Here is a 26,901-nt window from a genome sequence, read left to right on the forward strand (position 1 = left end):
TTACATTTCAGCCTGTTTCACTGTCTTCTCTCAGATAGCCTCACCAGTTTCTCTCTCTCCCACACACACAAGCACTAAAACTATATATACTAACTCTGAAAAGAAGTACCCACATTAAAGGTGGGCCCAGAAAGCATAGTATTTGGTCAACTAGAAATGTATGACCAAGATATGTTTGCAATGAATTTTAGCGTATGCATGAAGTCAAGTTCACACAGGTGTCCTAGCAGAGTAACCTTAGATATAGTTCATCACATTAAAATGATTAGTTCACTTCCAGAATAAGAATTTCGTGATAGAGTACTTATGCCGATTTTTGGAGGATTTTTCTCAATATAGTGGACTTTTGTGGGACCCAGCAGGTTGAAGGTCCAAATAGCAGTTTCAGTGCAGCTTCAAAGGGTTCTACATGATCCCAGCCAAGGAACAAGGGTCTTATCTAGCTAAATGATTGGTAATTTTCTAAAAAAATGTATATACTTTTTACCCACAAATGCTCATTCTGCACTACCCCAACCTTCCGCATTACATTGTCATGTTGGAAAGGTCACACGTGACGTAAGCAGAAGTACCGACTCAGTGTTTACAAAGCAAACATGCAAAGAAAATCAAACGCCCTTTACAAAAAAAGGTAAAACAATGATGTCAGACAATTTTGAAGTTGGAGGAGAAAATGAGATGTAGTTTTTCACCCTATCCTAACTTTTTGAACCGAAATACACAGTCCAGTATGATTATGTAACGCGTCAAGTCACGCAGCATCTGTGGTTAAGAAAGACCAGCATTTGTGGTTAAAACATATATAAATTTTTATTATTCTTCAGCTGGGATCATATAGAGTCCCTTGAAGCTGCATTGAAACTGCTATTTGGACCTTCAACGCATTAGGTCCCACTGAAGTCCACTATATGTAGAAAAGTCCTGGAATGTTTTCCTCAAAAACCTTAATTTCTTTTCGAACATCTTGGATGACACAGGGGTGAGTAAAGTATCAAAACATTTTTATTCTGAAAGTGAACTAATCCTTTAACTATGGACTTGTTCCACCATTCCACCAACACTGGACAATGTTTGACTTAATTTCGAACAGTGTATCTATTGTCTTTCTTTAAAATAAATGCCATTTGGTTTGATATTTTGACATTTAGACATGACTAAATATCCAAATAACTTTTGGGAGGCCGCTCTAGAACTAGGAACCAGCCAGATTCAGTGTGTCAGAGAAGGACTGCATCAGAATGGAAGGAAGATCACAGGTCAGACTGTAAAAACATTCCCATGCTGCCCTTCCCCCCTCACTCATTCTCTCCCTCACACCCCCACTACTTCCCTGAGCCCTTCCAGCCACCACAGTGACTCAACACAGGCCTTCCAGCACGCTACAACAGCCTCTTTTGTATGTCCTTTGTACCGGTCTCAAGAACCAGCACACCACAGCATGGGTTTAACTCTGTCCTTCTGTCATTCTTACAACATCAAGAAACAAAAAAATAAATAAATACAGTTAGACATATTGTCGTATCACAGATCTGGAAATAAAAGTTTAGTTTCCATTGCCTCCAAGATGATGTTAGTAATGTGTCAAGAAACAGTCAGCCATTTGAATGACCAAAAAATAAGGTATCATCATCATCATCATCATCATCATCATCATCATCATAATCCAAGGGGGAAAAAAAACAGGAACTAGATCTGCTGATCTGTGCTTGCTGAAAAAATTATTATTGATGGTTCTATGTAAATTAAAAGTTGCATTAAATGCATGCAACAATTTAGAATGCAAATAAATTGAGAAAAGAAGACCAATCCTATTTCACAGTGCAAACACTGCAATGACATCATCATCATCATCATTATGATCAACTATGCTGACTTTCTAATGTACCTTGCTGTTTAGGAGTTTGGGATGAGTAAGATCGTAATGTTTCTAAAGAAATTTTCTTCTGCTCATTAAGGTTGCATTTATTTGATCAAAAATACAGAAAAAACAGTAATATTGTAAAATATTATTACAATTTTAAATAACAATTTTGTATTTTAATATACTTTAAAATATAATTTATTTTTGTGATGCAAAGCTGAATTTTCAGCATCATTACTCCAGTCTTCAGTGTCACAGGATTCTTCAGAAATCACTCTAATATGCTGATTCATTATTAATGTCATAAACTGTGTGCTGCTTAATATTTTTTGGAAACTGTGATACTTATTTCAGGATCCTTTGATGAATAATAAGTCTAAAAGTACAGCATTTGTTTTAAATAGACATCTTTTCTAACAATATAAGTCTTTACTATTACTTTTTATCCTTGCTGAATAAAAGCATTAATTTCTATCAATTACTGACCTCAAACTTTTGAACAATAGTGTATATTTTTACAAAAAAAATCTATTTTACATAAATGCTGTTCTTTTTTTATGTTTTATTCATAAGAGAATCCTGAAAGAAGTTTCACAAAAATATTAAACAGCACAACTGTCTTCAATTTTGATAATAAATCAGCAAATCAAAATTTTTGAAGGATTATGTCATAATAAAGACTGGAGTAACGACTGTAGAAAATTTAGCTTTGCATCACAGAAATAAATGATATTTTAAAGTATACTTTTGGGTACCTGGCTTAAATGTTTCAAAGTCTCCCCGATAATTTGTCAGCCTGCAGAATGATATCCTGTCATGTTATAGACTCCTTCCAAAAAACACAGCTGACTGTCTTCAGTGTTCCTCCATAATAACAGACTCTATTGCTAAAGAACATAAGTCCAACAGGAGATTGCCTGTTCTGTGATTAAAAAAGAAAAAAGATCTGTGGTCCCTGCTTGTGCTGCAGTCAGCATCCCAGTGGGTGAACAATACGAGCTGACTTCCTGACCCCTACGTCTGGGGATCCTAAAGACAAACAATGGGACCCTTAATTAACATCAGCCATTCCCAGCACTAGGCCCTTCCTGACGGTCCCGATTCAGACCTGAACACAAAGCTTGCTGTGTTATTCCTCTGACACCATCTTACTGTGCTCGTGCGCCCTGGCCTTCATTATGAACACTGACAGTTAGGCCTCAGTAATATTCATTTTGAATAGAAGACTCTCTTCTTCAGCCCTTTCGCATCCTGAGGTCAAAATATGAGCGATGGCATTCAGTATGGAATCCAGTGACTCTGGTGAGAGGGATGGATCTGTCAGGGTTATCTGTTTATATGATACGATGAGCTCATGGTTGTACATTATCTGGTCTTCTGAGCTGGGCAGGATGTGTTTCCATGCTAGATAAGGACAAACAAATGGCCATTCCGCTGAAGTTATTAGGTTGGTACAATGTAATCAAAGGAACTTGTAGGTCGTACATAGTCTTGTAACAACAAACAACCGCTTGGTAACAATACCAGTGACCTTGTGCAGGTTTATGATGGCTTTGACTATGGTTTAAAAGTTAGTGGCACACTATTCACAGAAGGTGACTTCCTGTGACTAACCACCGGACAAATCTTAAGTGCTTACATCAATTTAAAGGGATAGTTCACCCAAAAATAACTTTCTTTCTTCTTCAGTACACAAAAGAAGATATTTTGCTACCACTTTTATTATATGTACAAAAATCACTGAGACAATTCTCAAAATCTCTTCTTTTGTGTTCCATACACTCTAAAAAATGCAGGGTAATTTATTCTAACCCAAATGCTGGGTTCAGCCCGTTGGGTCATTTTATTAGGTTATTTTTAATATTTTTACTCAGGTGCTGTTGTTTTTTTTTTGTTTGTTTGTTTTTAACCCAGTTGCTGGGTTCAACTTGTTGGGTCATTTTATTGGGTTATTTGTAATATTTTTTACCCAGGTGCTGGGTAGTTTTTCTTTAACTAAGTTGCTGGGTCATTTTTAACGCTGGGTTGTTTTTTTCTACCCAACCGCTGGGTTAAGCCTGTCTTTGACGAAACAACCCAGCTGCTGAGTTTGAGTCCTCTACAGGAGAGAGCGGTTCTCAGCTCCCCACGATTTGCACTTCTTCAGCTAAATAAAGGTTTGTATACCTTTTATTTCATTTATAACGTATTTTCTGTGCTGTAAATTGTATTATTTTCTGCAACGCAACATAAGAACAAGATGTCAGTCAGCTGCGTTAGCAACGGTCACTTTGCAGGATTTAAACGCCTTTTGCCTTGCATAAAATAAATGGATTTTATTCGTTATTGTACTGAGATTAATCTTAAAATATGTTCTCTAATGTCAGTACTGTTTGTTTATGGGCAGTTTTTGGAGTCAGTCATGGCATCTTTCGCAGTTAACCCGACGAACAGCAGTCCTTCACTGGCTCAGATTTCGGCGACACACCGGCATGAAAATTAGCGCTATTTCAGTAAAAAGCGATTAAAGAGAATGGTTGAATACACTAAAATTTCAATTATATAAATGTTACATTTTTATGTCTAAAATGTTTGTTAAACGAGTTTAAATATATGTAATATTGTAAACTATGCTGTGTTCACCCAAATAAATTAAATTTGTCTTGTATTTTGTTCATGTGTTCTTACTTAATAATAAATGTTCATCTTTTGATTATTGTTGTTGCCTCTAGTACTTCTGTGTGTATTTTTATAAGGTCCAGTCCATTTGGTTGTATTTAAAGATAGTTGACTTAAATAAAATAACCCCGCATGTTTGGTAAAAACATTTAACCCAACCCGCTGGGTTGCCAAATAACCCAAGTCGGGTTGTTTTTAACCCTGCATTTTTTAGAGCATAGAATAAAGAAAGTCACATAGCTTTGGAACGAAATGAGGGTGAGTAAATAATGACAGAATTGTGATTTTTGGGTGAACTACACTCTTAAAAATAAAGGTGCTTCACAATGCCATAGAAGATCCTTTTTTTATCTGAATGGTTCCATAAAGAACTTTTAACATCTGAAGAATCCTCCTGTTTCACAAAGGGTTCTCTGTGGCCAAAGTAGGTTCTTCAGATTATAAAAAAGTAAAAAAAGATGGTTCTTTAAAGAACCTTTGACCGAATGGTTCCTTGTAGTTCTTTCTATGGCATCGCTGTGAAGAACCTTTTAAAGCACCTTTATTTTTAAGAGTGCATTCTTTTACAAAATCAGGCTGGTCTCAGAAAGAAAACACCCAGAGAACCAAATGCAACCCAGATGAAACTAAAACTTGCAGAAAATCATAATTGAAAGCCCACAAATCATGTCATTTTTAACCAGCAGATTGTATAATATTAGTGCTGACATCCACTTCTTATATTTGTTTTCTTTCATTAACTGTTCTCACAAAACCAGACATGACCACAGCCTCTCACTGAGAAATGATTGAACTTTTTACGAAGGATTCTGGACAAATAAAAGTTAATGAAAAGATAATTACGACGGATTTATTGAATAATTACACTCAAAACTCTGGTCCCATCAGTGGTGGGTTGAACATCTTAGTCTCTTTATCCAAGCAATATTCCCTGTTTGCACAAAGCACGAATCCCTGTGATTGTTTTGAGGGTCTTTTTAAGACCGAGAATGCCTTTGTGCCCTTTAATTTGTTCTCATTAATCTCTTGAGGAGAACATGCTTTAAAAACACACACAAACAGAACAACTCTGAAGCAGAACACCAGTCACATTTGCGGTCTTCACATTTCTAAATATGACAACAGATCGCAACTCTCACTTGAAGAGATGTTATCATTATCCTCCTCTGACTGTTGACATAAAGGTCTCATGCAAAGGGACATCTACAGGCCAGAAAGGGGGAGGTGCATTTGCTGTTGTATCAGCAAAAGTCAGAGGAAGAGTGCTATTCTCTGTGCACAGAACACAAAGCAGCTGGCAGGAAACCCGCTTTTCATATTCTTTTAACTTTGATTTCCGTTTTGAGGAAGTGTGTTAAGTGTGCTCTCCCTAGTGCTGGCCTTCATCAGCTGACTGTTTCCAAATCCTGACAAGGACTTCTCTAATCACACCATCAGCGAAACCGATGCTTTATTAAGATGTATACAAATAAAGAGACACCCTGTTTTACACCCAGTCACTGTCTATTGCACTTTTTACAGATGCACTTACATTTATAATTCAGAAATATATCGTACTGTTGTATACATTCCTTAGTGAAAAATAAATATACTAAAGTGTATTTAAAATACATTTATTTCATGCTCAGTATACTTCAGATACATTTACATATTATGTACTTAAAGGAGAAGTTCACTTCCAGAACAAAATGTACAGATAATTTACTCACCCCCTTGTCATCCAAGATGTTCAAGTTTTTCTTTCTTCAGTCGATAAGAAATTATGTTTCTTGAGGAAAACTTTCCAGAAATTTTCTCCATATAGTGGACTTCAATGGTGCGTCAAAATCGTCCTAAATCGCTGTTTTACCTTTTTTTTTTTTTTTTTTTTTTTTTTTTTTCGTAAAGGCTCTTTGATATTCCTTCACTTTGTAAATACTGGGTCTGTTCTTCTGCAGTGATGTAGGATGATTTTGAAGTTGTGGAAGAAAACGAGATGGGAATTAAACCGAATACAAGTTCACACAGACTTAGAAAAGACGAGCGTTTGAGGTTCAAAAGTATATAAGTTGTCAATTTGTTTAGAAAATTACAGATCGTTTTGCTAGATATGACCCTTCTTCCTCGGCTGGGATCATTTAGAGCCATATGAAGCTGTATTTAAACTGCATTTTGGAAGTTCAAACTTGGGGGCACCATTGAAGTCCACTAAATACAAATAAAAAAATTTTCCTCAAGAAACATAATTTCTTATCGACTGAAGAAAGAAAGACAAACATCTTGGATGACAAGGGCATGAGTAAATTATCTGTACATTTTTGTTCTGGAAGTGAACTTCTCCTTTAATGAAAATACTCTGCAGTTGTACTTTTAGCATATTAACTGGTATATTTAAGGTCTGCTAAACTAATTTTGTACTTAGTTCACTTTAATTGTGTATAAGTAGTGCTGAAGTCCAACTAAAGATACATTAAAGTGGAACTATTGCAAGTATAATTTAGGTACACTTTTAATATTTTGCATTTAAAGACCAATATTATTTAGAGATCATACAACCCTCATCAGTAGTGACATTACAACATATTTACACATTAAAACATATGTGCATTGTGCACAAGTAGTACACTAAATAAAGTTTACAAATACAATTTTTTTTATCTCAGTACGTCCGAAGCAATATGTCAGTAAATCTATCACTTTTTTTACGAGCGTTGCTTTTACAAAAGTTTGAGGTTGGTAAGATTTTTGAATGTTTTTGAAAGAAGTCTCAGAAATCATTCTAATATACTGATTTGGTGCTTAAGAAACATTTATTATAACTATCAAAGCAAAAAACAGTTCTGCTTAATATCATTCAGTAACCATGATACATTTTTTTCAAAAAGTTTTAAAAGAAAAGCATTTATTTAAAATAAAAATCTTTGGTCATAATAAATGTCTTGAATACTAGCTGAATGAAAGTTACTTTAAAAAAGTTAAGTTGAAAAAAATCATACTGACCCCAAATATTTCCTGAACTATAATTATACTGTTAATTTGCTTTCTGATTATTGACTTTAAAAGTAACTATATTTATAGTCAGGTTTAAAAGAAATGAATCATCATAGATCAAAAACACTTTTATTATTGTACATAATTACGCTATACATAAAAACAACCAAAACACATGTGGCCCGTGAACATGAGCACTAAATCTTTATTGCAACATCAGACTTGTTGTTTCCCAGGACAGCAGATTGACAGGCTGTGAGAAACACTGAGCAGCTGGTCTGGACTAACATAAATGCAAACAGATTTATGAAGCAACATCACAATCAGATTCATTTACTAAGTGCAATTTGCGTACAATAACATCAATCTCCGTTGAACAACTTTGGAGCTGAGTTTCTCTGTAATAATGCCAGCAAACTCAGTCAATGGCAGACTAGTATTCTAAAAACTATTTTTTCTTTTCAGTAGAAGCATACTGTATATGACTTTTTGAGATTTTCAATGAAACAACACTAAATTTTAAACTAAAACTGTTGATGGTTTCACTAATTCTAAACACTGACAATCAGTTTAAGCTGGATTTCAAAACTGAAAAGACTGATTATAAAGACAAATATTTCTGAAGCAGTTTTACATCGTAATACACCATTACCAGAAATGTTTGACAGCATGTTTTGGTGCAAAAGGGAACCAACTCTAACTCAGTTCATAATTCTTTCTAGATTTAAACAACTGCCTGATTAATTGCCCCAAAAAAACAGATAAAGATAATATATAGTGTACAACCAAAGGTACACTTCCGCAGAGGCCACATCTGACCAAGAGTCTTGTGATTTATACCGTGTCACTAATAGTATGTGGCTTTTGATAGTCATTAAAAGTTTTCTACTTGCACCCTTAGAGCAACAGAACTGTCAAATGACTAAGTACACACTATATATTACAAAGCATTTTAACAATACATATTCACAGCTCATTACTCGAGCCTGACATAGTTTCTGATTGAAAACGGACTCGCTTATGTATGCAGTTACAGCTATTTATTTGTTTCTATCAAGGAGCAGGAAATGCATTGTCATTTTGGCTCCCTATTAGAGCCATGTTTATGTAATTATCTCAGCAAGAGACTGAGGAGAAGGTGACTGTCTCCTAAGAGCTCAGTGATTGCCTCTTACATCAGAGTGTTTTCCTTTCACAGACGAGAGCAGTTGTAATGGAAGTTTGTCTCAAACAAAGGTTTCTTGTCAAACGAAATTACACAACCCCAGGCTAATGTTTACAATTTCACTATCTTACATAATGATAACAGCAACAACAAATCATAAAAGCTTTAACGTTCTGACCAACGGCAGACAAACTGCTCTGTGAAATAAAATATGCAAGTTCACAAAGGTGTTCACTTTTGGTAGTAATGAAGTTGGCAAACTGTTAAGTGCTAGGGTAGATTTCACTCATGCTGATGATGATGGGGCTCCATTTGTTCAAAATAGCCTCTAGAGTGTTAAATCTGCCACCTTTAATCAATAGACTTAAGTGGTGCAAAACACTTAGAGGAACTAAATAATGCAACATAAGGGCAACATTTGTGTTACGTTAAAAAGAAAAAAGACTTGAATTGAAAGCTCGTTCACAAACTGTGATGAGAAATTACAAAATAGTCAAAAAGAACTATATTTTAACTACACTGACTATTCCAGAACGTCAACAAACCTGTAAAATTCCACATTAATTGAATAGTAAACAGGGTTTGACTGTTAAAAGCTTCTCAAAAACAGAACATTGGGACACTGGAGGAAGACGAAATAAGGCTATATATATATACACATTCCATTGCCATGATTACAATTTGAACAAAAGATGTATTATGTCAAAAGAATAATGAGCGCTCTGTATGAAATCAATGGCATTCATGTGTTTTTGATTAACATAAGAGAATCTACAATTTTCCCATCAAAGGATATGCAGACTACAGACCCCAGCTGAGTCTACTCTACTGTATCTGGTTTATTGCTGAACTTCAGTATGCAGCATAAATCATGTCAATGAAATTACTGACAAAAAAGTTCATAAACAAAAGGTGTTTTTTATTTTCTAAGCGATACTGAAGACGAGATGAAAAATACACATGCTGAACTACTTGGTTTCAACAATACTGTTGACAAAATATGATGAGAAACACACTGCAAGACATTAAGTGTTCCTAAAGACCAAAAAATCTAAAAAAAATATTACTGTTTTAAAAAATGACTGTGATTTCAACGGTAAAAATGCAACAGTAAGAACCTATTAATTGGTCAAGGGTAATTTCCCCTACTATGTACAGTGAAAAACTGTTGCTTAGTTTTTTATTATGAGTTGTGTACATTAAGGTTGTACGTTACGTCTAATGTTAAATTAATGTTTATTGCATTATTTCAGTTTCATGTGTGTTATCATGGTGGTGTTTGTGTAAATGACACTGTGCACCTTCTATATATGTTAGAATTTAAAAGCTGCTTGTGATGAGCTTTGGATCATCATGTGACTTTCTCATCGCCACCTGCTTCTGGTGGTTGTCAGTGTATTACAAAGGTACAAAACAGATTTCAGTACTTTCATAGGTTGGTATATTAACATTTTATCAGTTAATAAAATTATGGAATATATATGTAAATTTAAGTTAAATGCATAAAACCTAAAATGTTGTTACCATATTTTTATACAGTAAACTTTTTTGCCGTACATTTTACGGTTTTGTTTTTTTTTACTGTTTAATAATAGTTAAGTTGCATGAGCTGAGGGAAAACAGTTATTGAACTGCAATAAAATACAGCACATCACTAATAGGTAATGAATTACACCCTACATGAGATTAATCGCATAAATCCACAACATAAATGTAATATTACAGCTTACATTACATTAAAATGAACGCACAAGTCAACCTGAACTAACTTACATGCAAGTCAGAGCATGTAAATCACACTGTGACTATGCTTTTTCCATAACAAGGCACTTATACAAAGACAATGAATAACTAAGTAATTCGTAATATTGGCGTTCAGGATTTCATAAGGACAGTTTTCACATGCTCTTTTTGTTAAATGTAGATTCATGTTTAAATTAATACACAAAATGTGTATTTATTTGGTTTAATTTAGCACTTTCTTATCAACTAATGTCTTATTTTTATTAGCCAAACACGCCATGTTGAAGTAAAATTGGATTAAAATATTGTATATAATATGACAAAATATTTATTAGATTTAAAGGATTTTTTTGTTGAAGAAATATTTAATATTAATAATATTTAATTAATTTCTCAAATTAAAATACTACGATTAAAAAAAGTGTAAAAAAGAACAATAGCAGTATGTTCTGTATGATTAAAGATTTCTAGCTTGGTTTGAGCAATAAAACATCCAACATCCCATTTGTTGCACAATGCCACTGACACGACACATCAAGCAGGGAAACTGTAGAAGACAGAAACATGATTGTGACCCTGTAGTAATTTCTTCTTACAACAAAAGGCATTCTTTTCTTCACCCTGTACCATGTTTCGACGATTTCCTAACAAGACTCACATTGATCGGGTGAGGGTGGGAGTCAGAATACTTGCAGTGAATGACATCCAGTGTCACTATGAGGCTGTGACACAAAAAAGGGCATTGGCAATAGGGATGCATTGCAGAGGACATGACTCACAAGCTGAGCTTACATGCAGGGCTCTTACAGTTCTACAAGCCGCATTCCAGCGCACACATTTTCCATGAGGAAATCCCACCGCACCTCTGTACGCGGGCAGATTGAGCCTCAACGACTGAAACAATCAGATATTCAAGTGGCATAATATAAACAAGAAGAACTGGGCCATGGCTTTTTGAGGTCTCTGGAATTCTGGGTAATGAATGACAGGGCAAAAATGTTCCTCCGTTTAGTCGAGCTTGTTTACATAACTCTCACTAGCTGCCCCTGGGCAGAGCAGAGTTGGTCAAACAGCTGCCTGCTCAATGGTGTTCTTTTCTAACTAGCGCTCCCTGTGGAGCTCCGCTAGGGCCAGAACCACTTCCCCTAGGTGACATATGCGAACTACACACACCAGAAGACATAACCACCACACTTCCTGCCCCCACGCTCGGCTCCAACCGAGCCATGTCATTCCGAGACACCCCCGCCACAGCCAGCTTTGGTACCCGGAACGGCTGTGTTTTGAAACTCTGCCCCTGCCCTGACTGGGGAAGCTTGGCCCATTGCGCCGGTCTGCTGGGAAACGAACGGAGACCTAGACGGTGCGCTGGGAGAACGCATGAGAATGTGATTCTCAGCGTTGGCTTTAGATCACAGGTCCCACTGTGCCCTGTGAAGTCAAATCCTCAGTGTTTGTGTTGGCAAGGAGCATGTAGTCCTCTGGACAGGACAAACCCTTAGTGGGGACCAGCTTACCCTGGAATTCATTTCCTTTGAGACAAGATCAGACTCACCACGTTCATCATTTTTCAACTGTCCTTTCTGGCAGGAATCAAGGGCGAATCGCTGCGTCCGGACGAGCGAATACGTGGATGCGGCATATAACAAATGGAAAGTAAATCACAGAAAGTGAGACCCCAGGGGGAGGTAAATTGCAGCGGTGTTGAATTGAGTAGGTGTGGACACTATCGGGGGACAGGACTTTTCTTGTGTTTCCACTGGCATTCACACAAGCAACTGAAATTTAAAACAGGACAGTACTGACAGTGATTTACTGACTGGTCTCAGGCTTGTATTATAGCCTGTGGTGTTTTGTCCTAATAAAACTCAGCATTTGGTCTTTTAGTATTTGTTTCTCTAAGTTGTTTAACATGAGAGCGTGATATACCAACTTAGTGAAACCCATTGTGTAGATTCTTATAGACCAGGGGTTTCAGACATTCAGAGCAAAGCAAATCTGAGTATTTTTAGGACTGTCAAAGTTAATCTGCTCTGGAACAATATTTATTTTGAACCACACAATATAAATGCAGCTGAAATGAATTGAAAATATGTCTTTTAAGGTTTACACATCTAATATTACTCTTATAGTGGACAAAAAGATATAGTGGGGGGAAAAAAATACACTAACGGTCAAAAATTTTTGAACAGTAAGATTTTTAATGTTTTTTAAAGAAGTCTCTTCTGCTCAGCAAGCCTGCATTTATTTGATCCAATGTACAGCAAAAGCTGTAAAATTTTACTATTTAAAATTTAAAAAATTAACTATTGTCACTATTTAAAATAACTGTTTTTTATTTGAACGTATTTTAAAATGTAATTTATTCCTGTGATTTCAAAGCTGAATTTTTAGCATAGTTATTCCAGTCATATGATCCTTCATGATCATTCTTATATTCTGATTTGCTGTTCAAAATATATATTATTATTATTATTATTATTAATTTGAATGTTGAAAACAGCTGAGTAGATTTTTTTTTAGGTTTCCTTGATGAATAGAAAGTTCAGAAGAACAGCATTTATCTGAAATAAAAATCTTTTGCAACATTTATAAATGACTTTATCATCACTTTTGATCAATTTAAAGCATCCTTGCTAAATAAAAGTATACATTTCTATCATTTCTATAATTCACTATTAAAATAGTGTATAATGTTACAAAAGCTTTTCATTTTAGATAAATGCTGATCTTTGGATCTCTCTATTCATCAAAAAATCAGGAAAAAAATGTACTCAGCTGTTTTAAATGTTGATGATGATGATAATAATAATAATAATAATAAATGTTTTTTGAACAGCAAAGCAGAATATTAGAATGATTTCTGAAGGATCATGTGACACTAAAGACTGGACTAATGATGCTGAAAATTTAGCTTTGATCACAGGAATAAATTACATTTCAAAATATATTCAAATAGAAAGCAGTTATTTTAAACAGTAAAAATATTTCACAAAATTACTGCTTTTGGTGTATTTTGAATCAAATAATGCAGGCTTGGTAAGCAAAAGAGCATTCTTTAAAAACATTAAAACTTTTACTGTTCAAAAACTTTTGACTGGTAGTGTAAAATGTCAATATTGTCTAGATGATATTTTTAATAATTTGCACTGGCTTCAGCACAGTTACAATATAAGGCCAAAAATAATCATCTTTGCAATCAACAGCTTCATAATATCATGTTCATGTTAGATACATTATAAATGGGTCTTCATGCCTAAAAACAAAATGTTTTTTATATTTTAGATAAAGAAATCATAATGTTTGGGGGCCCCAAGAATCATTCAGATTAATCCACAATTACTTCATACCATTGCTACAACTACAGTTCAATCTGTTATAGGCCTAATGGCACATGAGCAATATTTTCCATCACCCATCCGGGACAGCAAACACCCTTATAAAAACAAACATCAGTGTAGTTCAGTGCACCATGTTGACAACGTCAAAGGAAAAGTCTGTAAATTACCTGAGCCGTGCACAAAGAGGTGGAGATATTTTATCATGATAGGACTTTTAGCAGTCTGCAGGGAACCCTCATCATCTTTCATAAAGGGAGGTTTGCCACTTTAATCCCACATCTGGTCTGCATTACCATTCCTTGCAGCTCTGACTTGAGTCTGGGCCTGAACAAGAACCTCACCCTGTCTCTGTGTCCAAAGACTATAAAACACTAAAGGCTTAAAATTAAAGATGACACTGTCTCCTTCACAAATACTTGCATTTTATCTATGTTTCTGGAACTTTTGCAAGTTTAATGCTATTTTTTAGTCATGAAATCAATATTGGAATGAAGAAAGCGAAAGATAAGACAAGAAAACAAAAAAAACACAGTTCGACATTAATTCTACCCCATTTGTGTTTAAAAGCAAATTATATTAAAAACCCTGGGCATATTTTTTCCTTGTAATGAGGGTAAACACTATTCTGAGAATGCTGTTGCAACAGCCGAAACCAGACAATTAAAGGTCAGGGAGTGGTTTCTCATGATTTCCTAACAGTGCACATAAGCAAATTTCAATCACAAACATGTCACCTGTTTATCTCGAGGGCAAAACATTCTCACTCTGGCATCTCTGACTTTTGCAGTATTTCTTGTCTCACTAAGCTCATTCATACCACATTAACTTGAACATCTGTTTAAATGTGTTGCCTTGTAAACATACCATCATGCACCCATACAAAGCCACTACTTTATGAAGCTTTTAGTTACATTTGCTAGAACAACAAAGACTAATATCACCTGTGAAACACATTTCTGAAAATGACTACATGCCTCATTTCCTGCTGAACACATTTTATGTGTGATATGTTAACGTTTTTGTTTTTATCGAATGATGTCACTGTCAGACACCAGAGAAATTTAGACAAAAAAAAAGAAAGAAAATCAGATGATTTTTTTATTTATTTTCAAACAAGACCATGCCCACTGTGGCCTTGCGTTACCCCTCAACGCTCAGCACAGTAGCGCTCTGAATTAACTTGACACACATGACTAAAAAGACAGAGAGATGCCTGTTTGACAAGTAGGTCAATGAAGCAACATGTCTCTCTTTCTGTCTCCCCAGGGTGTGCAGAGATGGTTGGCTGCTTACCTGCGGGCAGTCTTTGATATAGTGTCCCTTGTTGAAGCAGAGATGGCACAGGTAGTTTGGTGGAGGTCTCTTGCTGGGCTTGCGTGGCTCAGAGGACAGGGAGAGGTCGGAGAAGTGGTCCGTTAGAGAGTTCAGCCCGTCCACTATGTTGTTAAGAGAGCCGTACGGGGACACGCTTTTGTATAAACCATTATTCAGGGCCTGCAAAACGTAACAGAGTATTGGAAAATTTGTTTATTCCAATGTGCTTTTTAAATAAACTCTACAGGCTAAAGCCACAAGCAAAAATTAAAATACGACTATGTATATAATCAAAAACAATGTCCTCAATTATGTGGAACTCTATTAGCCATATTAACTAATAAATGAGATTTCTAATTCAGCATCAGTTCCTAAATTGGGGCGACATAATCCACTAAAGCCAGTGATAAGTACAAGATTTGCAATCAGATTGCCATTTAACCGCAGAGAGTACAGTAGATAATCAAACACACACTACAGACGGTTTGGATGGGAAGATGTTGCTTGAGTGATGTCTTCCTCTGGTTATGGTTTGGAAGGTTATGTTATTGTTGAAGTCCCATGTTGGACAGTCCTGAAACTTTATACTTGGCAAGTGCAGATAACTGTCATCTAGTTCTCAGCATGCCAGGACAATAAACAGTTTCTGCACGTATCTCTCAGACCAGTCTGTTTTCATCAGTTAGATCAACTCTGAGTGCATCAAATAAGCTTTTTTAGAGCTTCTTTTATAGCTGTACATGTGACGTTCATTTTCCATCCTCGCCGGTCAAATCCAGCTGATATTCATTCTTTGTGAGAGAAACACAAACCAATTTCTCCTAAATTTCTGAGTGTGTCTGACAAAAGATCATGAGTTACATGAAATTAGAAATCTTTAGACGTGTTTATTTTAAAAAATAATAATAGGCCTCTAAATTGAGTATTTTGAGTTATGACCAACAGACAGTGAAGACTAAGGTGAACAAGGAGTGTATGAAAAGGCAATGGAAATTTATAGAGTTTTGCGTAAACAAAAAAACTAACAAACCACACAGCCATGTTTTAAATGTCAAATTTTAAATGTCATGGAAATACAAAAACTACGATGATCTGTGGTCTGATTGCATTCATACAATTATCGATTTTCATGCAATAATGGAAACGCAATATTGATTGTAGCTGTCAAAAAGGAATTTGGCTGTGTGTCTCCTGAGGGATGCAGCCCTCACACATATTTACACCAGTTGAGGACATCTTTCCTCACCCCTTCTCACAGCTGGAGAGCCAGTTAGGGGGGGTCACTCTTAACTACTGCTATTCACCACAAACACACACATAATACAAGTTAACACTTTTTTAAAAAAAAAGTGTAGATTTGGTAAGTTACGCAAACAAGAATTCTAGTTGCAAGCTTCCTTAGATGTAAATATTTAACAGATTGATTTTAGGCCTCACAGAGAAAAAAAAATGCTCTTTGTGTAATACGGGAATTTTAAAAGCATTCTTAACCCTCCACATATGAGAAAAAGAAAAGAGAGAAAAAGAAAGAGGGGGAGGCAGAAAAAGAGAGAGAATTTGTCATAATGTTTTTATTAACTCTGATTACGAATAAAAGTTTTGCCCTTCCTCAGACTTTCCACTAAACATCAACACTTTACCTCTTTCTCAGCCACAACACTGTCATTACATCATTTAAAAGAAAATGCATTCATGTGTTCAAGCTTCTGGAAGTAATTCTCTCACTTAGAAAAATAAACTAAAGACTACAAAAAGCTTCAACAGACTTTTAGTTCCAAGTGCACACCTTTACCATATAAGTGTCATAAATATTGTATTTAATTAGAAAAGCATTCCTAATTTTAATAATAATGAAAAACATTGTTTTCTTCTTATCCAGGTTTTATGACAACAGTTCTAGTAAGTATAAATATAGCAATGTAAGTAGTTACCAAAACAAGGCCTACATTAATCTCACTTGAATCTTTAAATATTGAATCTTTCAAACATATTTATGAATTTTCCTTTAAAATGTTCTCTCCTTTTTGACAATGCAATTAAATCTAGTTATTCAGAGAGGAGATTATATTTACATCTTTATGTGATAAAAATAATACAGATTAAGTGTCATATGTTTTAAGCAACTATTACAAGCTCATCAAATGAGCATCATGTTTGCTCAATTATGGCAGCACACATTTTAGGCCTGTATAGATCAGTAAGCAATCATTAAACTCAGACTTCTGATTTAAAGGACCTCTACATGTTGAAATTAATCAGCACATTAAATGCAAGTAGTCTTATGATCAAAATAAGAAACTTTCATGGATGACTGCCTAATTAGGCTGTACACGTGCTGTTACAAAATACAATAAACTGAGTGTGCAAAGCTGCACGCTGGCACGATTTTAACGAGCCTTCAAACTATAAACACTTCGCATAGTATTGCAAAGAAATAAATTCATGCAAAATGATTCAAGTTTCAGAGTCTTGAAAGATTACGTACGTCGCCTAAAGCATTCGTATATTGTAGCCCAGACTAGACGCGCTCTATACTGGACATGCATAGTCAACTGCACTTTACATAATAAATCTTATTCCAGTCGCCAGGGACCGTTATCTCCATGAACTTATCTCCGACCAAATCGACTGTAAAAGGAGAGAAAACGAGTTACCTCATTCCTCTGCAGCTGAAAGAAGTTGTTGAGATAGTTGGAGTTGAGAGAGGAGCTCAGGTCATTGGCAGGAGTTTTGCTGTAGTTCAGGTCCGGATGGGAAGAGTTGGGCTCGGGTCGGAAGGCATCGAAGGCACTCGTCTGATGCGTGTCTTGTAAAGAAAGGTAAACCCAGTTGAGAAGCTGTGCAGGCTGGTACACTGAGGTACTGGTGTCTATAGCAGACAACAAGCTCATGTTGTTACTGTTACTTTTGGAAAAGGCAAACTTGTTCAGAATCTACTGTGAATGCGCCGTCCGGTTTTCCACACCCAAAAAAATCAGCGCTTCTCTCTCTTCTTCCAGCACAGACCCTATTCCTTCGCTGGGATCCGTGTCCCAGGTTTATAATCACACAGAAGTCATTGCTCTGATATGTCAGAATAAAAAGTTTTAGCCCGCTGTCCACGGCCCGTTATCTCGCTTTATTTGCTCTGTTACAGCAAGGAACTCATTGAATATTCATATTGCGTCTGCGCGCGTCATTGTCTGACACAGCCAATCAGAACGCGCTGTTTAACATATGCTTTTGTATGAAGCGACAACCTGTTGATTATTGGCTACTAGCTAATTTCAACAGAATATTCATAATTATCCCGGAACGTATTTAAAAAATATACCTATCGCTTAGTTCGTATTTTCATATAGCCTAAAATTATTTTAAACGAGGTCTGAATATGCAGTTCCTACAGAGCAGTTTTAGCAAAGTACAATCTATATTATAAGCATTTATCGTACATTAAGTGTTTTACTCCCATGCTTAATATAAGGGGGTAAAACACTGAAAAACCTTAGAAAATCCCCCTACAATACAACTTAACGGACATCGGTTCACACTCAAGAGGTTAGGGCTATATGTGAAACTAAACACCTTAAGGAAGCCAATTGGCTGATGTAAGCAAATGGGTTTATTTATTTAACAACAGGGGTGAGATTCTTAAGTGATGACCCACAAACAGATCGCAGGGAAATGTTCTTGAAACACCTGGAAAAAGACCAATCACACCAAGTATTAGTTTTAGAATTAGGCCTAACATTCGTTTTCAATTTAATCAATCTATGAAAATAATACTAAGAAGAAGAAAACGAAGAATGAAGAAGAAATAAATAAAACCAGAACACAAAGGCTGCATTCTACTCGACCAGATGGGTTTTTAAATAATCTATAGGATTCTCACACAGCAAAGCAACAAAACAACAACTTATTAACTCACCTGAGGTGTGTTGGTCTGCAAGCGCAAACTGATAAGTGCTCCACCTTGTGGCGTTGTTGATGTACTCACTTGCATTGCACTTCATTCATCTACTGATCTTAACTGAACCAAGAATGCATCTGGGATTCAGTTAGATGCATAGCATTCATATAACTGTAAACATTTGATTACATTTTTGTAATTCAAAATGTTTAATGCATAACATTTATACAATGTCTATGAATTTAACATTGTATCTGAATACATTATATAGTTAAGGTCAGAAGTTTACATACATCTTGCAGAATCTGCAAAATGTTAAGTATTTTACCAAAATAACAGGGATCCTACAAAATGCATGCTATTTTTTATTTTGTATTCACCTGAATAAAATATTTCATAAGAGACATTTACATATAGTCCACAAGAGAACATATTAGTTTTTGTAAATGTAATGGTAAATTTAACTTATTTTGTCTTCTGGGAAACTTCTGTAGCTTCTGAAGGGCAGTACTAAATGAAAAATATGATATTTAGGCAAAAGAAGAAAAAAATACACATCTTAATTCTGTTCAAAAGTTTACACCCCTGGCTCTTAATGGATTTTGTTTCCTTCTGGAGCATCAGTGAGCATTTGAACCTTCTGTAATAGTTGCATATGAGTCCCTCAGTTGTCCTCAGTGTGAAAAGACGGATTTCAAAATCATACAGTTGTTGTTATAAAGGGTTCATATACACAAAAATGCTAAAAAACCAAAGAATTTGTGGGACCCGAAGGATTTTTCTGAAGAACAACGGGCAGTTTAACTGTTCAGGACAAACAAGGGACTCATGAACTATCATGACCTACTCGTGAACATGAACTATCACTTAAAAAACACACACACAAAGCTGTGGATCATTCAGATAACAACATAGTATTAAAAAGTCAAGTATGTAAACTTCTGAACAGGGTCATTTTTAAAAATTCAACTATTATTTTCTTTTGTTGACTATATGTAAACATCTTTTATGCAAAATATCTTATTCAGGTCAGTACAAAATGAAAAACAACATGCATTTTGTATGATCCCTTTTATTTTGGTAAAATAATTATCATTTTGCAGATTCTTCAAGGTGTATATAAACTTCTGACCTCAACTATATTTACATTGTACAATGTAAGATAATTATTCAAAGATAAATTAAGTTCAAGTAATTAAAGAAACCATATTTACAATACACACTAAATCAAACTTTTCAGCAGTACGGTCACTATCATTACAGAATAAAAATACTAAAACTGTACTTGTTTCTGTGTGGGTCTTAAGGCATACACTGGTAGCAAATCACCACCATATGACTGTGATCTTTGCAGACAGGGCGACTGCATTCACTACAGAACTTGCTCACTTTTCTGTCTCTTCCAGATGGACAGTAATAACATCTCTTTCTTATTCTGTTCTGACAGCTCTGTTCTTGGAGTTCAGAACTGACAGCTGACAATGATGTGGGCATCCCACATCTGTCCATGGCCTCAAGGATGTTCATGGATAATCCATGGCTTTCTTCTCTGCGCCTGTGAATCTGAGGCAGTACGAGCTCTTTCACCAGCTCTTTTATGAACAACCGCTGGGTGTTATGACCACCTCCCATGAAGCTCGGGTGCTGAGCAATGAAAATGGAGTGGGAGTTTACAATGGCAATATCCAACATGTTATACCAAAGCAGCATAGGCCATCTCTTTGTTTGGCGCTTGCATGTATATTTTTCAGCCATTTGCTTAACATTGCTGACTCCTCCTTTGGTGCGGTTGTAGTACCGGATGACCTCTGGCTTGTTTTTAGCACTTGTTTCATTCAATGCTTTGCTGGTATGCATTGTACTCAACAGAATCACTGCCTTTTTTAGTTTTGGCACATAGCTCGCCATGAATACTTTGCCACAAAAACCAAACTCAGAGGTATGTGGTGCTCGTAACTTGGATGGCTTCATAATCGGTGGCACATGTGGGTTCTTATGGTGAAGGGTTCCAACCATGGTTAAGCTGTTGTCAAAAAGCTTCTCAGCCAGAGGGACGCTAGTGAAGTAGCTGTCCATTGTGATGTTGAGACCTATCAAGAGAAATAAACACATAAGGTCATTAGGTTACACAATAACAATGATGGTTTGGCACAAGCACTGTGGTATCTAGAAGGCTGCTGGTTTGATCCTGTTTTTAAGGAAAACAGTTAACCCAAATTGCCTGAAATGGAAAATATACTACTAGTGGCTTTGGATAAAACTGCCTACACTGCCATTCAAAAGTTTGGGATCAGTAAGATTTTAAATGTTTTTTTTTTTTTGTTTGTTTGTTTGTTTTGTTTTGTTTTTTTGCTCATCAAGGCTGCATTTATTTGATTAAAAATCCAGAAAAAAAAACAGTAATATTGTGAAATATTATTTCTAAGTAAAATAACTGTTTTCTATGTAAATATATTTTAAAATGTAATTTATTCCTGTGATGCAAAGCTGAATTTTCAGCATCATTACTCCAGTCACTAGTGTCACAATATCCTTCAGAAATTATTCTAATATGCAAATTTATTATCAATGTTGAAAACAGTTTTTTTTAATTGTTTTTTAATTTTTTTTTTTTTTTTGGGAACCTGTGATTTTTTTAATAAATAAAAAGTTAAAAAGAACAGCATTTATTTAAAATAAAAATATTTTGTAACAATATAAACTACAATTTAAAAGTTTGTGGTCAGTAAATCTTTATTTTTGTTTTTTTGAAAGAAATTAATACTTTTATTCACCAAGGATGTGTTAAATTGATTTAAAAAAAAAAAGTGATAGCAAAGACTTTTATTTATTGTTGATCTATAAATGCTGTTCTTGTTAACTTTTTATTCAAAGAATTCTGAAAAAAAGAATCACAGGTTCCAAAAAAAATAAATAAATAAATACAGCACAACTGTTTGCAACACTGATAATAAAAGTAATAAATCAGCATATTAGAATGATTTCTGAAGGATCATGTGAAACTGAAAACTGGAATAATGGCTGACGAAAATTCAGCTTTGCATCACAGGAATAAATTAGATTTTAAATATATTCAAATGGAAGCCATTATTTCAAAGTGTAATAATATTTCACAATATTACTGTTTTTTCGATCAAGTAAATGCAGCCTTTATAAGCATAAAAGAATTCTTTAAAAAATACTTTTTTTAAAAAAAAATCGCACTGATTGCAAACTTTCGAACGGCAGTTGCTGCTGAATCTTCAGTACAATGGCAGAAGAATGGGAGAATGGCACACAATCTTTCAAAATTCATTTCGAATTCATTCTAATATGCTGATTTGGTGCTTAAAAACATTTTATATTAGTATTGAAAACAGTTATGCTACTTAATATTTTTTTCCTTTTTCTTTTAGGATTCTTTGATGTTTAAAAAGTTAAAAATGACAGCATTTCTTTAGAAAACATCACTGATTCACAAAAACTTGTGGAGAAAAATGTTTACCTTTTTGCTGAAGTCCATTAGACAACCTCAGGACTGCGTTCTCTGCATGGTTCTCCTCTGTCTCCTCTCCTGGTTGTCTGCCAGCATGGATGACACCATCAATGGCGTAGGGGACCTCAGCATCGCACATCCAAAAGATTTTTATGCCACTCTTGGTAGGACAACTTGGCAAGTGTTGCACAAACTTGCATCTTCCCTGGAATGGCACGAACTGCTCACCCACAGTGACACAATCCTGAGGAATGAACCTTTTCCTACAGTTGATCATGAACAGGTCCCACACATTTCGGAAGGCTGCCATGTGGTCTGATGCCTCTCTTGCCATTCTGGTTTTCTTGTTATCAAACTGCAGGAATCTGTGAAGGTCTTGATATCTGCGAACAGACATGGTAGCTCTATAAACTGGGTTCTGTAATGGATCCATGAACAGTTCCCGGATTGGGACATCACAACTTCTCTCCACACCGATGAGAAGGCTCAGACCAATAAAGGCTTTCAGCTCTTCTTTAGTGATCTTTTGCCACACTTTGCCTTTAGCTAATCCTGCTCTTTGTCCACCCAAGTTAGTACATTGCAGGATCTCATCAATGATGTCTTCACTCATGAAAAGTTCCCAGGCATCTTTAGGTGTCTTTACTGAAGACCCTGGTGCAGGCCCTGGACAGCTCTGTGAGGACGCCACGGTTTCACTCGTTTCAGGAGGATATTTGGTCCAATAAGAGTCTCCTTTACTCCATCGACTGAAGCGATCTTCGCTTTCCTCATCACTGGATTCCTCAGATGAGAACTCGAAGTCTGTTAAGACAGTTTTCTGACTCTCTTCTGGGCCATCACTATCAGAGATCTCAGATTCCAAATCAGAGGCAGCAATGGATTCATATTCTTCTCTTAGTGTATTTGTAACCTCAGCCGCAGGCTTTTTAAGGCACAGCGTGGACAAAACTGTAAAAATACAAACACACAAGCACAAACAGTTGTAGTGTCATTATTCATGTGAATTATGCTTTTAGTACATAACTTACATGATTCAACCGTAGCACATACAGAACATTCTCCTTCCTCTTATTCCATATAAACCCATGTAATCCAACACACTACTGATTGCTTTATGCTAAAATTATTATTTTTTTTTTTAAATTATAAATTTTAAAAGATGCCATTAACATTATATATATATGTATATATATATATATATATATATAAACATGGAATATTTGTGTTGTCAACATTTTGATATGAACATTCCCATCCATACTAGGAATCTGCTTATTCAGCAAAACTAAGAAGTGGTCAGAATGTACAGCATTTGGCCTCCCTCTGGTGGAGAAATGTTAAAAGAATAGCTCATCCCAACATTTACTCACTCTAATATTGTTCCAAACCTGTATTACTTCCATTATTCTGCAGAACGCAAATTTGAAGAGTGATTAAACTATTTTTCTCCATAAAGTGAAAGTCAATGTGAAAGTTGATTTTCATCGTATGGCCAAAACCCCATGAAAACACATGAGATATTTTTAAAAATGTCTTCTTTTCTGTTTGGGAAAAAAAGAAAAGAAACCCAAACAGGTCTAAAACAAGATTAAAGTGAGTAATTGATGACTTTTACTTTTACTGTTCAAAAATTTGAGGATAATAAAACCTATTTTTTCAAAGAAATTAATATTTTTATTCAGCGAGGATGCTTGATGTTACAAAAAATTTTTATTATTTCAAAAAATGCTGTTCAGTCGAACTTTCTAGTCATCAAAGAATTTTGAGAAAATGAAGCACATTTTCTCAAAAATATTAAGCAGCACAACTATTTTTAACACTGATAATATGAAATGTTTCTTGAGCAGCAAATCAGCATATTAGAATGATTTTGGAAAAATCACATTACACTGAAGTTTGGAGTAATGGCTGCTAAAACATTAAATAAATAAAAAAAAAAACAACGTGTACAGAACATGGGTCATAATACCAAAATTAGCTTTATTTCCAAACCATTGTCATTCTATCAATGTCACTCGAGCAAGGTTTTTCACAGTGTTGATACTTAATCATACACACTTAATTCTATACCGATTTGTGATATCTTCTCTATGCAACATCTGATTCTTCTGAGCTGAAACATTTCTTTGATGTCAGAAAGAGAATTGAGACTTAAGTCAGTAAAACTCTAATTTTAATGCAAGCTTGCTACAAAAAGCTGCTTGTAAAACACAAAATACGTAATAAGCAAAAGTGTTGTCTATTATAAACCACTGGACAACTACATGAGTAAACTCTACACACTTCAAGAGTGGAACAAGCTCATTCATGAGGATGAGGATGGGGATGATTCTTTCAAACCACCATAAAAAAGCATAGATAAAAAATGATTTCAGTTAATTTCAGTCAAAAAACCTTCTTAATCAAATAAATACTAAAAACACATTACAATAGGACATAGTCATCCTTTCAAAGAAGGAATGAAAATTTAGCCCCATGTGCCGATACACATCACAGGCCCTACTCGAGATGGTCTTTCATATGCAACCTGTAACTGTACCCATATCTGTACGCTTTACCACACACAGAGCACTGAAAAGGTCTCTCCTTTGAGTGGGTCCGTTTATGTTTGTTAAGTATGTAAACACGTTTAAAACTCTTCCCACACTCGGAGCACATATAAGGTCTCTCTCCAGTGTGGTCTCTCTGGTGAACCCTCAAGTCATAGACGTCAAAAAACCTCTTCTCACACTGGTTACATGGAAAAGGCCTGTCACCGGCATGTCTACGCAAGTGTATTTTCAAATAAGAGGGCTTGGCAAACTTCATTTCACACTGATCACAAGCGTATGGCTTTTGTCTCCTGTGAATTTTCATATGATCCGTGAGAAGATCTGACCGCTGGAATTCTTTCCCACAGGTTTCACAACTAAACTGTTCTTCTTTATGCTGTTTGTTGGATGTTTTGCCTTTACCTGCTTTCTCTGGATGCCGTGTGGCGTTTCCCTGCATTAAAGATTTCATTCCTTCGCTTGACACACTGAAATTCATTTTACTTGGTGTAATTTGTTCTGCCGGCGCTGTTGGTTTTCTCTTTCTCGACGTTCTTTGCTTGTCTGCACATTTTTTTCTTTTGCTTAATGAATCAGTTCTTCTGTTCACAGGTTTATGTGGAGAAGAGTGTGTGTTTGTTGTGATTTCAAACTCTTCGTCCATCTCAACTGGAGGCATTAGACCAGCTGGTAAGATTTGCAGGCCAAGGTCCAGAAACTCCTCTTTAACATTGCCCTGAGAACGAGGAAACGTTCCTGGCTCGTTCACATCAAGCAGTGAAGAGTCATCTTGATCAGGCTCCACTTTAACTTGTATTTCTGACTTAATAAAGTCTGACTGAAAGGTCAGTGAACTGTCATCTTCGCTTTTTAAGCATCCATTCATAAAGTGATGGGAAACTGCTTTTGCAGACGACAAACCTTGATCCATTTTTTACAAGTCTTTGACTTCTGATGCCCAACTGTACTAGATCTTCTTCTTCAGACTGGACGTGAATGAGAACTGTAAGAAAACAGCAGATATTAATACTCTGTTCATCGATGTATTTGCTGTTTTTTTTAATATCTAAATTACTTGTGAGTTTGCATTTTTATCTATGTATCATCATCATGCAATTTCAGTTTGATAAACTAAAATAACCATAAAATACATTCGTGGTAAATAATTACTGCACAAACTTAACTGCAAAAAATGACATTTTTTTGTTTAGTTCTGATTTGTTTGGGTAATAAATAAAAAGTAATGTTGCAGTTGCATGACACACCACTCACCAGTTATTTGCTTTCAGAGAAGTTACTTTCATTGTTGACTAAAAGACAAGCCATATTTGCGTCGCTCAATCGTCTTCTTCGGTGGCTTTAGCAACGAGTTGAGAAGCAACTACATATACTCATATCGCCACCTACGGGACGGGATTGACCACATCAATTTTAGGTAAATTCTGTGTTCAAAGAACATTGTTTTACCTACACATTAAGAGAGTTCCGGTTTTATGCCAAATTCTGACCCCCGTCAGATTACTACCGCCCTAGTATTGGTAGGTTTAGCGTTGGGTGTGGGGGAGGGGTTAGGATTAGGCAACTCAGGTAGCGATTTCAAGTAGAGGGGGTAATAATTTGGCAGGGGTCGAAAATGGGCACAACACCTGTTGAACAATGTCCAAATATTTTAAGTGAATAGTAGGCCTGCTATTTAAGAACTATTTCGATCCTTATCTCAGTTAAACTAGAAAAGTCATTTTATTTATTGTAATATAAATTAAGTTTATAAAGCAACAAAAATATATATATATATATATATATATATATATATATACTCACTTCATAAAGTGTTAGAAGATATGTTAAATATAAAAATATTTTAAGAACACAAAAAACTATTAACATTTCTGCGAAGTACAAGCATTTAGTGAAATTATTTGAAATGTTGTGACACCCACAAATCAATATT

The 26,901-nt window shown here is 35.4% G+C and overlaps 2 protein-coding genes across 4 annotated transcripts in view; both read right to left on the bottom strand.

Moving 5' to 3' along the window:
- Positions 1–18,197, bottom strand: part of zcchc24 (zinc finger, CCHC domain containing 24) — a 45,905-nt gene extending 27,708 nt beyond the window's left edge. The window contains exons 1-2 of the mRNA XM_051126220.1: positions 17,707–18,197; positions 15,032–15,232 (exon numbers count right to left, since the gene is read on the bottom strand). Of these exons, the coding sequence (XP_050982177.1) occupies positions 15,032–15,232; positions 17,707–17,943 (438 nt within the window). The 5' untranslated portion in view covers positions 17,944–18,197. The remainder of the gene's footprint in view (positions 1–15,031; positions 15,233–17,706) is intronic.
- A 153-nt stretch (positions 18,198–18,350) lies between these two features.
- wu:fj13e08 (uncharacterized) lies at positions 18,351–26,433 on the bottom strand. 3 transcript variants are annotated; one of them, XR_007828986.1, is made up of 6 exons: positions 26,223–26,433; positions 25,374–25,953; positions 22,426–23,367; positions 20,331–21,031; positions 18,960–19,061; positions 18,353–18,730 (listed from the first exon to the last, which is right to left on the bottom strand). XR_007828986.1 is itself a non-coding variant. In XM_051126470.1 (5 exons), the coding sequence occupies exons 2-5, from the start codon at positions 25,879–25,881 to the stop codon at positions 19,041–19,043; spliced, it is 2,172 nt and encodes a 723-aa protein (XP_050982427.1). In that variant the 5' UTR covers positions 25,882–25,953; positions 26,223–26,433; the 3' UTR covers positions 18,351–19,040. The 3 variants fall into 3 exon arrangements, 2 of the variants coding, with proteins under 2 accessions (XP_050982427.1, XP_050982426.1); XM_051126470.1 differs by having other exon boundaries at positions 18,351–19,061; XM_051126469.1 differs by lacking the exons at positions 18,353–18,730; positions 18,960–19,061 and having other exon boundaries at positions 20,045–21,031.
- Between the last annotated feature and the right edge of the window lie 468 nt (positions 26,434–26,901).

This window comes from Labeo rohita, chromosome 13 (genome assembly GCF_022985175.1).
Source record: "Labeo rohita strain BAU-BD-2019 chromosome 13, IGBB_LRoh.1.0, whole genome shotgun sequence".
NCBI classification, from domain to species: Eukaryota; Metazoa; Chordata; class Actinopteri; order Cypriniformes; family Cyprinidae; genus Labeo; species Labeo rohita.

What these genes read in the sequence shown, in the direction of transcription:
- wu:fj13e08 (XM_051126469.1), bottom strand. Translation starts at nt 25,881, where the DNA reads ATGGATCAAGGTTTGTCGTCTGCAAAAGCAGTTTCCCATCACTTTATG. An exon ending in ACGGCATCCAGAGAAAGCAG is followed by an intron (nt 23,368 to 25,373) that starts GTAAAGGCAAAA and finishes GTATTTTTACAG; the next exon opens with TTTTGTCCACGCTGTGCCTT. An exon ending in TAATGGACTTCAGCAAAAAG is followed by an intron (nt 21,032 to 22,425) that starts GTAAACATTTTT and finishes TTCTCTTGATAG; the next exon opens with GTCTCAACATCACAATGGAC.